At 38.0% G+C, this 15285-nt stretch overlaps 1 protein-coding gene across 3 annotated transcripts in view; it reads right to left on the bottom strand.

Moving 5' to 3' along the window:
* Positions 1-15285, bottom strand: part of MPPED1 (metallophosphoesterase domain containing 1) — a 63525-nt gene that overhangs the window by 43756 nt on the left and 4484 nt on the right. Inside the window, exons 2-3 of one of the 3 annotated variants that reach the window (XM_042835153.1) lie at positions 14396-14530; positions 4992-5254 (exon numbers count right to left, since the gene is read on the bottom strand). In XM_042835153.1, coding sequence (XP_042691087.1) covers positions 4992-5143 — 152 coding nt within the window. In that variant the 5' untranslated portion in view covers positions 5144-5254; positions 14396-14530. Of the gene's footprint in view, positions 1-4991; positions 5255-14395; positions 14546-15285 lie in introns of those variants that run through there. The other 2 variants (XM_042835154.1, XM_042835152.1) reach the window with 2 other exon arrangements.

Genomic DNA, 15285 nt, shown 5'->3' with positions numbered 1-15285 from the left:
TCACAAAAGATTACACAGTCTTATAGATCTGTCTGATGGAAGGGATTTATTAAAACAAATCTAACGCTAATGGGAGGGGTAAAAATTCTTGATGTTCGCATCACAACATTCTCAGTATTTGTTGGATTAATTTAAAGAGATTAAGCAAGAGAGACTGAACTGTGGCAGCAACTCTAAAACAAATACTTACAAATAAATCAAAGGCATCGAGAGATTCAAAGGAACGGTGCTATTCTGTTTCACTGTTTAAATATGATTACATGGTACATGGGAAAAAGATTTATTTCAGATACATAAATACATTTTAAATGCGGTTTTTTAATTATAACTTTTTTTTTCTGCAAGTTACATAATTCCAGCAAATTTAATTAACACATTTTGGAGATATGTTTCAGTCTGTTAATGCAAAGAAAGATAAGAATCCTCCCGACAACAGCTGTAAATGCATGTTCAAGTCTGACTATTGTCAGGATAAATGTGGTAACTTTCTGGGCTTAATTATACTAAAAGAAATCAGATGCTGTGAGGGGTGAGGATGCATTGTTCAGAAACCAATGTCAGTATTTGGAACTGAGAAAAAGAAACAATCTGACCAAGTTTGGTGAGAGTTACAACTTATGAACAGAAGAGGAAAGCAGAGAACACCTCTCTGCTACCGGAGGCATACTTATTTCCAGCTCATTCAGTCTTTTTACCCTCAAGCTATAGTTTGTTACAATATACAAAAGCACATGTATCGTACACAGCTATACCATATCTGCTATTCCAGTTTGGGAATTCTGGTGGAATAAAATCAAAAAGTCAGAGATGCAAGAGTTATATTTACGTCACCAGGAACCAGAAAGGCATACAGAAATATTCTGAATTATTTTACTTTTAAAACAGTTATCCTGAAAGGAAAATCAAAATTAGTTTTGTTCACTATTGCCATATATAATATATTCCTTGATGGTTGTGCTTCAATTCAGGATCTTACTGTGATATAAATAAACACAGAAAAAAGTTAGAGATCTTTGTTACTAATGATACTGCCCCTGGGTTTACTGGGTAAATTTCCCAAAGACATATTATTACTTGAGAGACATAAGATAATCATTTCAAATCTTTTCCCTAAGTGAAAGAAGAATTCTATTAAATTTATGGATGGATAAACTGAGGTATTTTTGACAACTTCACATGATAAATGGATAAAATCTAAGACTTCATATATATCAAATATATGTAAAATATTCTATTTTTTGTAATTAAAAAATCCAGTTTGAATAAATTACATTGCATTCATCTTTCTTACATGTTTTAGGAAGAAGTGGAGTGGCTTTGTTTTGTTTTGAATCCAGCACAATAAGCATCAGCTACTTGTGAGGTGGTTTTGTTACTTTTTTTTTTTTACAGGAATACTGGAGAAACCATTATGAGTACCTTTCAACTCTCCAAACTTCCTGTTTCTGAGCAGAAAATAATGAAATGTGAGTAAGGAGAAAAGCCAGCCACAATCAGATCTACCCAATGAGCCCCTAGCATTATGCGCATGTCAGTGGTACATCTAAGCAACGCATAATAGAAACTGGAAAACTCAGCCAAAAAAGTGAAACATTTGGACCCCGAGACACAGAAGCTGCAAACATGATGTGCATGGCTGAGGGAGTATGTAGGCTGCGTGAGGGCCACAGAAAAGAGTTAGATGGGTGTTAAGGAGTATGAGAGGTCACAACCTCAAACAGTGCAGTTAGATGACTGCAACTAGGTATTAAAAATGCCTCTGTTTTCCCAGGGATGAGAGCTGCCACAGAGGGAGCTCTATGGACTGTGAGGGGAGGTACCAAAAGATGGAGAATGGTGGGTTTTGGACTACTGAGTGAGGGCTGTCTTAAGGTGCAATCTGCATGAAGGGTACTGCATTTAGTTCACAGAGTTCCTCCTCAGGGGTAGCGTGTATTTCCCTGCATTAAAACCGAATGGAAAAACAAGGGACTTATCACAGCAAACCAAGTGTGCAATTACATTTGCTGTTTCTTATAGTTTGGATAGGGAGGGGGGAGGTGTGACAGCATTTTCCTGGTTGCTGAGGTACACTTAACTTTCAGAGCCCGTGCAGTGGGTCAGATAATGTTCATGCAGAAAAGATACCAATACTAAAAAAAAAAAACCCACAAATAAATGAGATGCACATTTTCATGTTGAAGTGATATGCACACACTGAGTCCACATATAGGTAAAAACGTGTCAAATTTCACAAATGCATCTAAGTTGTATTAGAAATGATTTCTGAAGGCTGGATCCCAATATTTTTGGGTAACACATTGCCACAGCAGCTGTCACACCAACACCCAATGCACTGCTTGCAGCACAAGCAGAGGAAGAAAGATCTAATTATTTTTGCCAAAATGCTATTTTTCTATAAAACAACGTGTAAACTTGCAAAGAAACTGAAAAGCAAAGTTAAAACCTCATAGAAAAAAAAAACAACAGAGAACAATAAGAGTGAGTTTTTAGACCAGACTTTAGAGGAGGTTCCCAAAAAACAGAATAAGGGAACTCCTTAGGAGTGACTGATGAACTTGGGAACACTGTCAGAATTTGCCACCCCTCTTGTCAGTGGCAGTCCAGTCACCTCACAAACATGGGAATGACGGACTAAGATGGGGTTAGGAAAGTGCTGTCAGTATGCCAAAAAGTTAAGTAGAACTGCACCAAGGACCAAAGAAGAGCTCCAGAACTGGATTCAGTAGATGAGTACCAGAAATAACTGCAGTATGAGTATTTTACCACAAGTTCAAATGTTAATGGATCTATCTGGAGAGTGTTTACGATTGGCTGCAACCTAGATATTTTGACCTTTGTATATATATTTTGCATATACCTGCCCCTTCTTTGTCACTGTTCTATTCACTAATTGGAAGCAAAAGCAATGCTGCTGGTAGTCAAAAACATTCTTTACGATTTCTGTACCAAGAAAAGAGCAGGTGAGATTGTGGTATACATTTTAATTTATTTAACCTATGTGCACAGGCTTCTTCAAGGGCGTTAATCATTTGTAAGAGAGTGCTAAATTCTTCTAAGGAACAATTTTCTAAGAATAGCTTATTCTCAACTATTTGCTTAGGTGCTGAACTTGTATCATGCAGTTGATTTTCTCAGCTCTCTGGTACTATGATTTGTTCATCATTTGTTAGAAATTCAAGCTGTGAATTGTTGAGTACCAAGTGGATACTTGTTTAGTCTGGAGAAGAGGAGGCTCAGGGGAGACCTTTTTGCTTCCAACAAAAGTAACAACATGAAAACAGTAACAACATGAAAGGAGATTGTGGCGACATGAGGGTCAGACTCTTCTCCTGCGTAACTCATGATAGGACAAGAGGTCTCAAGTTGTACCATGGGAAGTTCAGGTTGGATTTTAGGAAAAACTTTTTCTCTGAAAGGATGGTCAGATGCTTTAATGGGCTGCCCAGGGAGGTGGTGAGTCACCATCCTTGGAGGTGTTCAAGAATTATTTAGATGTGGTTCTGAGGGATGTGGCTTAGCGAGAAATACTGGTGGTAGGTGGACAGTTGGACTGGATGATCTTGGAGGTCTTTTCCAATCTTGGTGATTCTGTGATTCTAATAAATAACCCATTTTCAGCACAACAAAACACAGCTTTTAAATCTGGCGAACAAGTTCACAAGTGCCCAGGAACTGCCTGAATGTACATGAAGAATGGCTAAGCTTCAACAAAAAAAGCAACCTGCATTTAGTATTTTCATTTATAAAAGTACTTCTGAACCCACACTTGTTTGTTTGTGCTTTTACTAACATTTGCCAACTCTATAAACAAAAGATGTTTCCCACTGCTGACACTCAACTCATTCTACTGTTTGCATTTCAATAGTACCTAAAAACCCCAACACAGATTACAAGCTAACACACTGCCCCCAAAAAGCAAGTGTTTGCTCATCACCCTGCTCTATGTCAGTCTCCAGATTATTTTTTTTTTACACAGTATCTATTTATGCCAAAAAATATACATAAGCATTCACTAAACAGACACACAGCATTCAACCACTCATAACTGCTGACATTTTCAACTGCAGAAATCGTGGTCTATGTCTGGAAATTATAAATTCATATTAAATACCAAAAATGTGAATGAGGGGATAATTTATTCAGACTTAAAAACAATAAAAGAAAAAAACTTTCCTTAAAAAAAAAAAAAGTGAACACCAGTCTTCTCATCTACAGATAAGGCTGCTTTTTCCTTTAATAAACACAATAAAATGGTGCAGACATTTTTATTCCCTATAAAAATATTTTACAGTAGAATTTTATACTTAATTTATTTGTAATAGCTTTACTGTTTTGCTCTTCCTTCTGGCTTTAAATTTTATGGCAGGTTTCATTTCGTAATTATAATTCTCCACTTTACATTACAAGTAAATCATTTAGAGCAGTTAATTTTACTGATGCTGTCATTATATAAGAAGTCAGAAACAAACACATTATTTTAATTACTCTTTAAGCACTTGGCATCTTCAGCACATTGGTATGAAAGTAAGTTGTCGGATGGATGCCCACACCATTTTACTTATTGATGTCATTTTTTCCTTCTATGTGTCTGCAATATAACTAACCAAACAATATCTGTTGTACAGATACGAGCTTGGTATTTCAACAGCTATTTCCATCAATAGGCAAGCGCACAATGCAAACAAACAACTATTAAGATTGCAGAAAGTATCAGCCTTGTAGAATTTCTTGTTTTATTACCATGGCTTGATGTTTATTTATTTTTTTAATATTATTATGTATTAAAGTTATGCTGGTGGAGTGATCTTTCTATCAAAGTACTTATACTTCCCAAACAGACTGACTTTGTATCATTATAGTAATTATTAGAAAGGCAGCAAAACAGTTTTCTTTGCATACTTTTTGACTGGTCCATCAAATACCACATTGACAAGGCAATAACAATTCAGAAGGCTGTGCTAAAGCAATAACAAAACTATAATACTTACATTTGCACATGTGGGGGCTGAAAACGTCCCTGGTTAATGTTGTAGAACGTGAAAGCCTGTGTGGGGTTGGAGCTGTACTCATCCACTTCAATTATGAGTCTACTGTGCTGATGCCTTCTAGCTGCCATAATGTGTGACTGGGCGAAAGCCATGCTTGCACTGGGTAGCTCTGCTTTCTCAGGCGATCATATCTGCTATCTTCCTACATCGACGGGAGAAGACCATGACATCTTATCTAATCAGCACACCTCTCTTTGGAAAACCTAAAAGTAGATGGAAGAGAAGGAGCATAACTGCTTGACAGTTAATCTGTTTTCAGATTTGCTTTATTATGAGATGAAAATCAAGGAGGGAGTAAGGAGGAAGAGGCAGAGCTCAAAGAATTCATTACAAACCCTTCCAATTCAGCAATCTGATGAACATACTTCAGTTGAGGGCGGAAAGTGGGTGGGGGAAGTAAGCTTGCAACAGAATACAGGAGACAACTTGCTCAAATATTTCAGACATTTAATACAGATCTAAAACAGAATGGTGCGTCAAATATTAATGTCTCATCAACACATCTACTTTTTTTTTTTCCTGATTGAACTGTTGAATGCTTGTAACCCATCTTCCTCCAAGAAAACCCCAAACCTAAAACTGAATACACATCCATGAGTGACTACAATGAGATCTAATTAAAAAGAATGAGATCTACCAATTCTTAAGAAAGTCTATGCCATTTAATAATGGGATGCAACACAAATGGTTGTTCTTCAAATCCGAAGGAATAAAACAAACTCAACCTTCCACACACATGATCCTGGCTCTGCAGACCCTGGAGGACCTCCTGATATATATACGACAACCTCCCCATTTCAAACACATTCTCTTCTTAGCACTAGCCCCATTGAATCTGGATTCAATGGGGGGAAAAAAAAAAAAAAAAAAAAAAGTTATTTGAAGGGTAAAACAAAAGTTAATTTTTTTAAACAATAAAAAATAAATTCTCTTCTTAGCACTAGCCCCATTGAATCTGGATTCAATGGGGGTAAAAAAAAAAAAAAAAAAAAAAGTGATTTGAAGGCTAACACACAGGTAAATGTTATTAAATATCAAAAAGTAAAATCCATAGAGGTTTTATGTTTGGGAATAAATGTTCTCTGAAGGTTACATATGTCTATAACAACAGCACTGAAAATGGGGCAGAGGAACTGCAAAGTGAAACCAAATGGAATGTAAAGAGTATCCCCTAGAAACAGCAGAAAGCAATTAAATTGTGAATTTTACTTTTATTTCTCAGTTTTAATAAAAAATGGATTATAAGGAATACAGGTGGGTATTTTGCCGCATAATGTTGTGTCTTTTTTAAAAGTTGTCTGCCTTAAATATTTACTTTCATGCAAGCAAGGGCTTTTTTCCTCTAGCAAATATAAGTAATCTGCTTCAGAAGCTGTATTTCAAGAAAAGCTATGGTAGAATGCAGCCGTCCGTCTGATATGAGCAGTTTCTGAAAAGCAGAACTACAGGTTTTTTATGTGACCTTGCTGATATGAATTACTTCCATTCTGATGGGACCATTGCCAAGTGATGGATGAGGAAGGCCTTCATAGTCACTCAAAGTTTTAAAGCTATTTATAGGTACTTAGGTCTAATTCAGTTCTAGTGGGAAGTATCCAAAGTACCGAAGTACCTTCACCGAAGTATCTTCAAAAACCCGGGCTTCAGTCCTTCTATCTATTGGACATGTTAAGTGCTCCAAGAAGTGGTGGTGTATTTTTGTTTTGGGAAACTTTGTTCTTAGAAAACTGGAATGAGAGATTCAGCTCGTTTTTGTTACTTGCTGAATGGCTACAAAATGATGACAACTTGCTGCCGCTAACAACCCGCAGGAAAACTGTCAGAGAATAAAAAAGCAGCTGCCCCTCCTCCACCTCTCCCCCCCCCCCCCAGAAGTGAGTGGGGTAAAGAAATGATAGAATAACAGCAAAGAAAAATTTGGATTTAAACACTCTCAGATGCTCTGTGCAGGCTAGACGAACAAGCAGCAGCACAATGGAATGTGCCAGAGCAGGGGGAGGGAAGGGAGGCACGATTCTTGTAAGAATAATCAAGTACAAATTGCAGCGCTTAGGAAATAAGAAATTATGATGGCAGATGTGAAGAATCCTCCCTGAGGAGCTTCCTGTAACAAATGAAGCATTTGTAAAGAAGTTTGAATGGGCACGGTCAGGCATTTTATAGGGGGTAAACTGCTCCTAGTGAACCTACTTGTGTTTGAGAGAAAACATTAGGACTGGAGACTTCTAGAAATATTCTCCAGTATGATTAATAATATATGAGCCCACAGCTCCATGTGAGGATTTCAGATTACCTTAAAAACACCCTGTGTTTTACAATTCAAGGCTCACGCCCACCTTAGACATAGCTGAACTGAAGCTGTAAAGGCATTAAGGCACTGCCCGATGGGACCTAGAATCTCCCATTGGCCTTAGGAAACAGTCAGTGCCCAAAGCAGCTGAGACATGTTTTTGTTACCCTTCTGTTTAGTCCTGTCTTCTACGATTGCTCTCAAGTGATACATCAAAGGAAAGGAGAAGCAGATGGATTCTGGCACCCCAATGTCAACTCTTAAGCTCTGCTTTCTCTTTCCAAGTGAAGGGAAATCAGTGCTTATCAACACAAACTAATTCAAAATAATGTTTTTTTCCACTTTGTTTGCAAACAAAAACTAAGCACGGCAAGTGCACCACCAATACACCACTTAGTGCTGAAGAGTTCCTTTAAGCAGGGAATCAATCCTTGCACATGGGAGAGCATGTGAATCACACCATTAGGCAAGCCTGTGAGGATGCTAGCCACAGACATTCAGCAAGAAGTTCACCACACGAACATGTAGGAAATTGGAAGGCAGCATGTCTCACTTAAGGGGAAAAGAAAAAAAAAACAGAGAAAGACCACAGCATTGCTAAGTCTTCTGCCAAATGACAGTCACCCAGTGTCAACTCTGGACACATAAAAAGCATCCAAGACAAAGGGCGTGGGGAGAAAAAAAAAGAGACAGATACTGCAATAAAAATAAGATAACTAGCAATCGCATGAATAGCTTATGCTAAGCAAAAATCAAATACTGTAACATGCATAATCAGTAAGCATAATTCAATAGCAAGCTTCATTCAAGCTCATTTCAGAAACATACACAGATGTCTTTGAACCTTACCTTTCAGTCTAGGGCTGCTTTCCTGCATAAGTGGTTGGCTGACTACGAACATTCTTGGTGTTCGACAGAACAAGCTGTCTTTTTCTAGCTTGACTGATAACTAGACTTATACCCATTACACCCCTCTTGCTGTTTCCATTTCCAATGGTCCCCACAATCATAACTTTCTCTTCTTTTAATATTCTGAAATTTCTTTCTTGCCTAGACCAGAGTATGAAATGTAGCGGGGAAATAATTATCTGCATCTCTAGTATGCAAGTTTTAAAATTTATATGCCCAGCATTACCAACACAAAGCACTAAGACTCAAATCCCCACAGCAACAACGTGCTAACCATCCTCTTCCCCCAGACTTATGGAGCTGCGGGATGTCTGCCAGAGAAAAACAGGGAAATGTAAAAAGGACTGCAAGAACATGAATACTAAAATAAATATCACAAACCTGGCTGTTAGAATCACAGACTGAGAAAAAGCTATTAAACCAGCTACGCCATTTCCTTACTGATGTCAGGAATGTTCTCCATGCATTATCTTTCAGGTGCTTCCTTAAATGCGTGCTCAGAGGTTCAGAAGCCTGATCCAAAGCCCGCTGTATACAACGGACACTGCTAGACCGCCTTCAGCAGGCTTTGCACAAGGCTATAAACTATATGGGTCACCATCTATTCTGAGGAATTACTGGACCAGGCAGGTGCTTCAATTCAGACATATATTTAAGTCATTTGCAGAATTAAATTCTCAAAAAACAAACAAACAACAACAACAACAACAAACACAATAAGATTTTCTTACTTTTTCAGCCTGGAAATTTCTAGTATAGCCAGCTTATTTGTTTTTACATCAATTCTCCAGCCTTTCTATCCACCCCTTTCCCTTCCCTTCCCTTCCCTTCCCTTCCCTTCCCTTCCCTCCCTTCCCTTCCCTTCCCTTCCCTTCCCTTCCCTTCCCTTCCCACTCCAGGGTAATATTTTATTTTAATCTCACTTCTTCACTCCTGGATTCTGTTTCATTCTATGTTCATCCTCCAGCTCATTCTCTTGTCCAGTGTCTCTCATCAGATCTTATTCCATCATCTCTATTGCTACCATCTACTATTTGTCTCAAGCCTACAAACAATACCAAGACTTCTTGACAATTATTCCAGAAAAAGGATATAAGAATCCAGACTTAAGAACAACACAGCTCAAGCAGATGTCACTGAAACAATAATTAGAAATCAAGATAAAATACTGATGGTGATGATGACATTGATGATAAAAACAAAGAAGCTACAAATTAAGAAATAAAACTCCGATGGAGTTACCTGTTGAGCAAAGAACTTTGCCAGGTTACAAAAAATATGGTGATCAAAAGGCTTAACATGGCTGGAGCACATCACAGCAACAAAGTTGAAGAGGGAAGCTGCCAGATTTTGCATCAGCAACACTGCGATACCATGAAGTAAGAAGAGAAGCTTGTACTAGGTCAGTGGCAGAGGCAGCTAAAGAAAACACATTTTGTTCAGAGTATGACGAGCTGGGATTTGGGGACGCAATGAAGAAATAAAATGCAGTAGTAAAAAAAAAGGCACCTTCATGCAGCTATAAAACATCAAAGCTATATTTTTTCAGGGAGAGCCAGTGAGACAACAGCAGTAAAATACCTTAACGAAGCACACGAGAGCTTGTGACAGACCACATAGTCACACACGTGCTTCTTGTGCAAATCACAGAATTGTAGAATGGTCTGAGGTGAGAAGTACCTTAAAGACCATCTAGTCCAACTCCCTGTCACGGGAACACTTTCCAATAGAAACTGAATACTGGTAATTTTGGAAACTGATAAGCAGAAACCCCTCCTAGAGCTTTACTCAGAGTTCAGGCTGCCCACTATACTGAGGGTAAACTGTTCTTCACAGGCTGTCAGGTCATCCTCTACACAAAGAGAAGCAGGCTCTTCATTTTTAAAAAATGGGGGGAGGGGAAGTGCCACAGAGTATTCAACAGCAGTGGTACCAATTGTCATAGTAACATTCTTAAAACCCCCAGTGGCTTTGTGATAACAAATCACTGATGTTTATTTTTTGGTTTAAATCCCTCCTCCCCCCAACACAAACAGATTATTATAGACTGTCCAGTAATAAGTGAACATAATGGATCCAGTGAAGTGATTACTATGAGAAGTAGGGTGAAAACTATTCTTTTTCCTGTTGAAAATATCCATTTCACATAGTCCATACTAATCGATGGAATTGGGCTGCTATTTCCAGTTCTATCATCAGAAAATGAACGCTGAAACAATCCTAAAAAGACATTATTCTGTGGGAAAGGATGAGCCAAGCAAATCACTCTGCAGATAAAAGCTTTTCCAAAGTGATACATTCTCTTCTTCCTTCTCTTCATTTTCTGAAATGAAATGCAAGTCCTGGCAAACAAAAACCGCCAAGTCTTCCCTTAAGAGACCAAGCAAATTCACTTGACAAATGAGGAATCTGAATGCTCTTAACACAATCGTGGACTTTGAAGTGAAGGCAGCATCATCATAGAGACACTCGTAGGTTCTACGGTCAGTCATGTCACTTCTACTGATGGGATTATTAGGCCCTCTAAATGAGTACAATTTTTTGTACCAATTGCATTTAAAAAGTCAACAAGTGCAATGTTCTAAAGTGCAATATGCACCTACAAGCCTCCTTTCCCCAAGGCAACTGCTTTACATATACGTAACTTGTAACAATGAGTATGAAACAATATTGTAAAAACCAACAGATTCCTCAAGGATATCCGAATTGTCATTTTATAACGTGTGATGTCATTTACGGTGCCTTAACCCTTACCAAATTCCCAGAGTTCTATGTTATGAATACAGGGAGCTAGAAATCCTGCTTGGAAAGCTAGCCCTGCTAAGGTACAGAAGCAGGACAGCATCTGAGAATTGTTAGTTTTCCTAAACGTCAGTTTAGCGCTGGTGCAACGTGCCAAGGCGACAGCCCTCAAGCCTCCAGACCTCGATCCACGGCACACGCAGGGGCCTGGCACAAGCACCAGGCCTGGCACGAGGCCCCGGGCTGCCTTTGTGCCTCAGATCTGCTCAGTAGAGACCAAAGAGCAGCACCACATCAAAGTCACATGTTTCAAGAAATCCCTGCTGTTAAGCAGCAAATAGATGTGTACATTAGAATGAGTTCTGTGGAGCAGGTTTATCACCAGAATAAAAGTGGAACGAGCACACCAGTTAATTCTGTGAGGGCCCGGAGGCGGCAAAATACATTGCTTTGTCTGCTTCTCAGGGCACAACATGTAAGGATACTGATTGATGTTTGGGCTTGTTGTCTAAAGGTCAAGAATCTGAATAAAACTTTTAAAATGCCTCCCTACTATGGCTCACCTGTTAACTAGAGCACATACACTCTGCTATGCTCTGGTCATCGTTTTTAGAAACTTTTTCTTATGTTCTGTCTACAGTGGATAGACACCCTAAGCATCCTGCCTTCCAGTTTCAGCTCTCTTCAGAAGATGTGTGAAGAAGCTAAATCATCTCCGTAATTTATTAAGGGGACCATCTTAAAGAACACATCTGAGATGGTCTTCTGCACTAGCGAACCTAAATTTGCTAACAGTTATCAAATAATACTCATTTCTGTGACTGTATCTTTTCACCAGATGTTACTCCCAGATAAATAACCACAAAAAGCAGACATAATTCTCAATTACCTGTACGCCTCAAAATCCTACCAACTGCAATGAGAAGAAACGCACAATCTATCAAATCTTGTATTTCATCTATCAAGGAATGCTTTGGTGTCTCTTCATTTATACCATCTATTTCTTAACTGCAGATCTGCAAGTCACAGAGCAACCTGTTTCGTAATGTGAAAAGATCCGTTTACTTATATGAGACTTTTTATTTCTCTGTAATTATAATTGCCTTAACATGCATTAGGAAAAAATAAAAACAAATCCTCCAAGCTATCCCTCACCATGCAAAAATACATTGTTCCTCTTCTTTGCTGATTACAATGACCTGTCAAACACAGCATGACAACATTCGTCACTGAAATGAACTTTTACTCCAAACTAGTTTTCTTCCATTGCTCTCAAGCACAAGTATTATACACATTTCTCTCATTACTTCATAAATAAAAAACACTGTTTGCTAGTACTTGTTAGCTTTAACTGTCATGCAAATATTTTATAGAGAAAGCAAGTAGGAAATTAGATAATTTGTCTTTTGGAAATACGCCCTTACGTTCACTTCTTTGGAGTTTCCTCAGAAGGAATACTGTATCTACTCTGTGTCTAAGTTCTGACCTGGCATCCACAAAAAGAGATGGATGGATTCAGAAAACACCAAAATTAGACATTTGCCTATGAAATTTAACTGTGTTGATTTAAAACAATTATCACTTTAAAACCTTCTTAGCTTGTCTTATTTTGAATGATGATTGTATGATTTGAAATTACATGTGCTAATTTACTTACCAAGGTTAACAAAAATCACAATGACTGAGCATTCTATTTATGAAAATTTTATTTTATTTGGGATTATCGGGAGTATCATTTTCTGAACCAAGTTCTCATCTATACAAATAACAGTTAATTTATTCAATTAAATTTTAAAAATATCACTAATAATATGCGTTTGTCTATTTCTTAAACGTTGACTTTACAATACACCAAATGCATTTTAAACACTGCAACACTCTAAGATCAACAAACAGGCTAAACATTTGCCAAGGCTAAATGTTTTAGAGTAACCCTACATACAATCTTGCCTGAACATATAAAACACCATATTTGAATAAAATATTTACATGAATTCATTTCTCTTAAGGAAAAATCTTTTCCCTGAAAAATATACTGCTTTGCTCGATGTTGCTCTATTTATCCCAAAATATCTGCCAACATAGCTTATCTATTTAAGTAATTACCGCTAAGGAAGGAAATTTTAAATAAATATATCTAAAAGCCACAAAACTCATTCTTCACTCTAAAAAATTAGCTCTCATCCCTGGTAGTATTTCAAAATCTGCTATGCTACTGAAGATCCCAAGCTCATACAAGAAAACTTTCAAGTCCCAAAATGACAGTACTCATCTTAATTAAAAAAAATAAAAATAAAAATAAAAAAGCTAAAATACAGGTTATCTGGAAACATTACCAAAAATAGACATTTCAATAGGAGTAAACTAAGACTGTGGTGCAGTGATTCCACATTTCAGTCTGCAATTTGGGCATGTCATCTGACGAAGCTCTCGAATCTCTTAAAATATTTGCTTAGAAAATGCATATATAAGTACTGAAATATCATATATTTAGGAAGACAGAGTTTGGTTTAAATGTGCAACTGACGATCTTTGTTCTATACCCTTTTGTGAGAACTGCCTAACATTAATTTCTTAGCCTTTATCTGGACAAGCATCACCAGGTCAAATTCAAGTTACCTATGCCACAGAATTTATCCAAACTAATTTCCATGGAAATAGCATAGAAATGCACAGAATTTAGCTGATTGGGTCATTCACACCTGAGGGCAAAATAAATCCAAATGATCTAGCCTGCTTGCTCCGATGCCAGTATTTTATCAGAATATGACAAAGCCTAATACTAAATGCCTAGCAGTCAGTTCAAGTCACTCTAAAGCAAGCACTCAAAAATAGCGTCCTCCACCAGCAGGGTTAGCCCATGGGCCAGCAGTGCAGCAGTGCACAGCAGTGCTGGTACTAGGGTGGCTGAGGACCGAAGTAGCAGACAGCAAAACAGGCAGCAATTCCCACATTCTGAGGGCAGCCAGAGATAGAGTTGCTGCTTCACACAAAGGCATGTTGATGCCAGCAGGACAGCTCACAGAGTCTTCCCTTTTTGTCCAGCAGCATTGCTCAGATTTGGATGAATTTCTGTTGCTGACATTTCCCTCTGATTTCAGGAAAAAAACTAACACTGAACAGTCTTGAAAGTTTGCTGATCTCTATGTCAATATGCAAGAATGGGAAAATAAGAGTCTAATACCTGTAGCTGAAGATGAATGAAATGCCAAAGTACAAGCGTGCAAACATGTGTAAATCAGAATATACAACAGCTCACATGTAAATATACCTTCAGTGATACTACCTTAAGGATAATCTTATTAAAAGGAATCAAGAAATCTTTTTAACAGCTTTATATATATATTTGGACACAAAACTTTGAAAATTAAGTACATTGTCCTATTATTTTAATTGTTTATACCTTTCAATCCTTCAGCTTTATTTATTCAGTTGAAATCCTTCATGACATCTGATTATTATCTGATGATTGTCTGACCATCCAGGAAGAGAGTCAGTGGGTTTGCCCTGTTTGTTTTTCCAAGTACCCTCCCCAGGACTGATAGAAAAAAAAGAACACAGAAGTTGGACCATTCACTCCTTGTACACATGAGGTCACACCCACATAGAGCCCCCCCTCCAAGCTCCATGGGAAACTGAGACAAAGATAACTAAATCTCTTCCTTTAAGGAAAGAGGATAGATAACACAGAAGCCCCAGGTACACAGCTCTGAGGCGGAGTATTGGAGATCAGGAAGACCCAGTCCTACAGTGCCTTCTTCCACAACAGGATGCTGCAAATCACTGCTCTCCCTAAAACTGAAGAGGCTATTCGTGAGAGAAACAAAAATCAGGAGAAAACCTACAGCGAGACAGCACATCCACAGCACTTCACTCCAACTGAGGTAACTCAGGTGGTAGCTTTTGCACTGCAAAATGCTGGACCAGCTGCTGCTGAACTGTGGCTCTGAGCCATACACACACTGCATCACCTCATTTGCTGGCTGTTCGAAAAACTCTTTTGACAATTTTATTTGGACGGACTACAAATCCTCATTTGACCCAAAAGATGCTAAAACAAAGCCAGTGGTGAAAAGTAAAGGGAGACCAAAATGAAAAAAAATATTTAGGAGGAAAACATCAAAGCAGTGAAATTAAACTACTAGACATTCCTGGATTTTCTTTTTCTTTCTACCTTTTACTTGATCAATCTGGTAAAGCCCGAATGTATTTTGCTGTTGTCAGATCTTCTACTAAGTATTCAGGTTTTACTATTTTGTTAACTACTGGCAGTAGCTGGGTCTTAATCCATCC

This window comes from Centrocercus urophasianus, unplaced genomic scaffold, assembly GCF_019232065.1.
Source record: "Centrocercus urophasianus isolate 14NV4802_14NV808 unplaced genomic scaffold, USGS_Curo_1.0 seq_5, whole genome shotgun sequence".
Classification (NCBI taxonomy): domain Eukaryota; kingdom Metazoa; phylum Chordata; class Aves; order Galliformes; family Phasianidae; genus Centrocercus; species Centrocercus urophasianus.
This window is presented reverse-complemented; position numbering and strand designations above follow the sequence as displayed.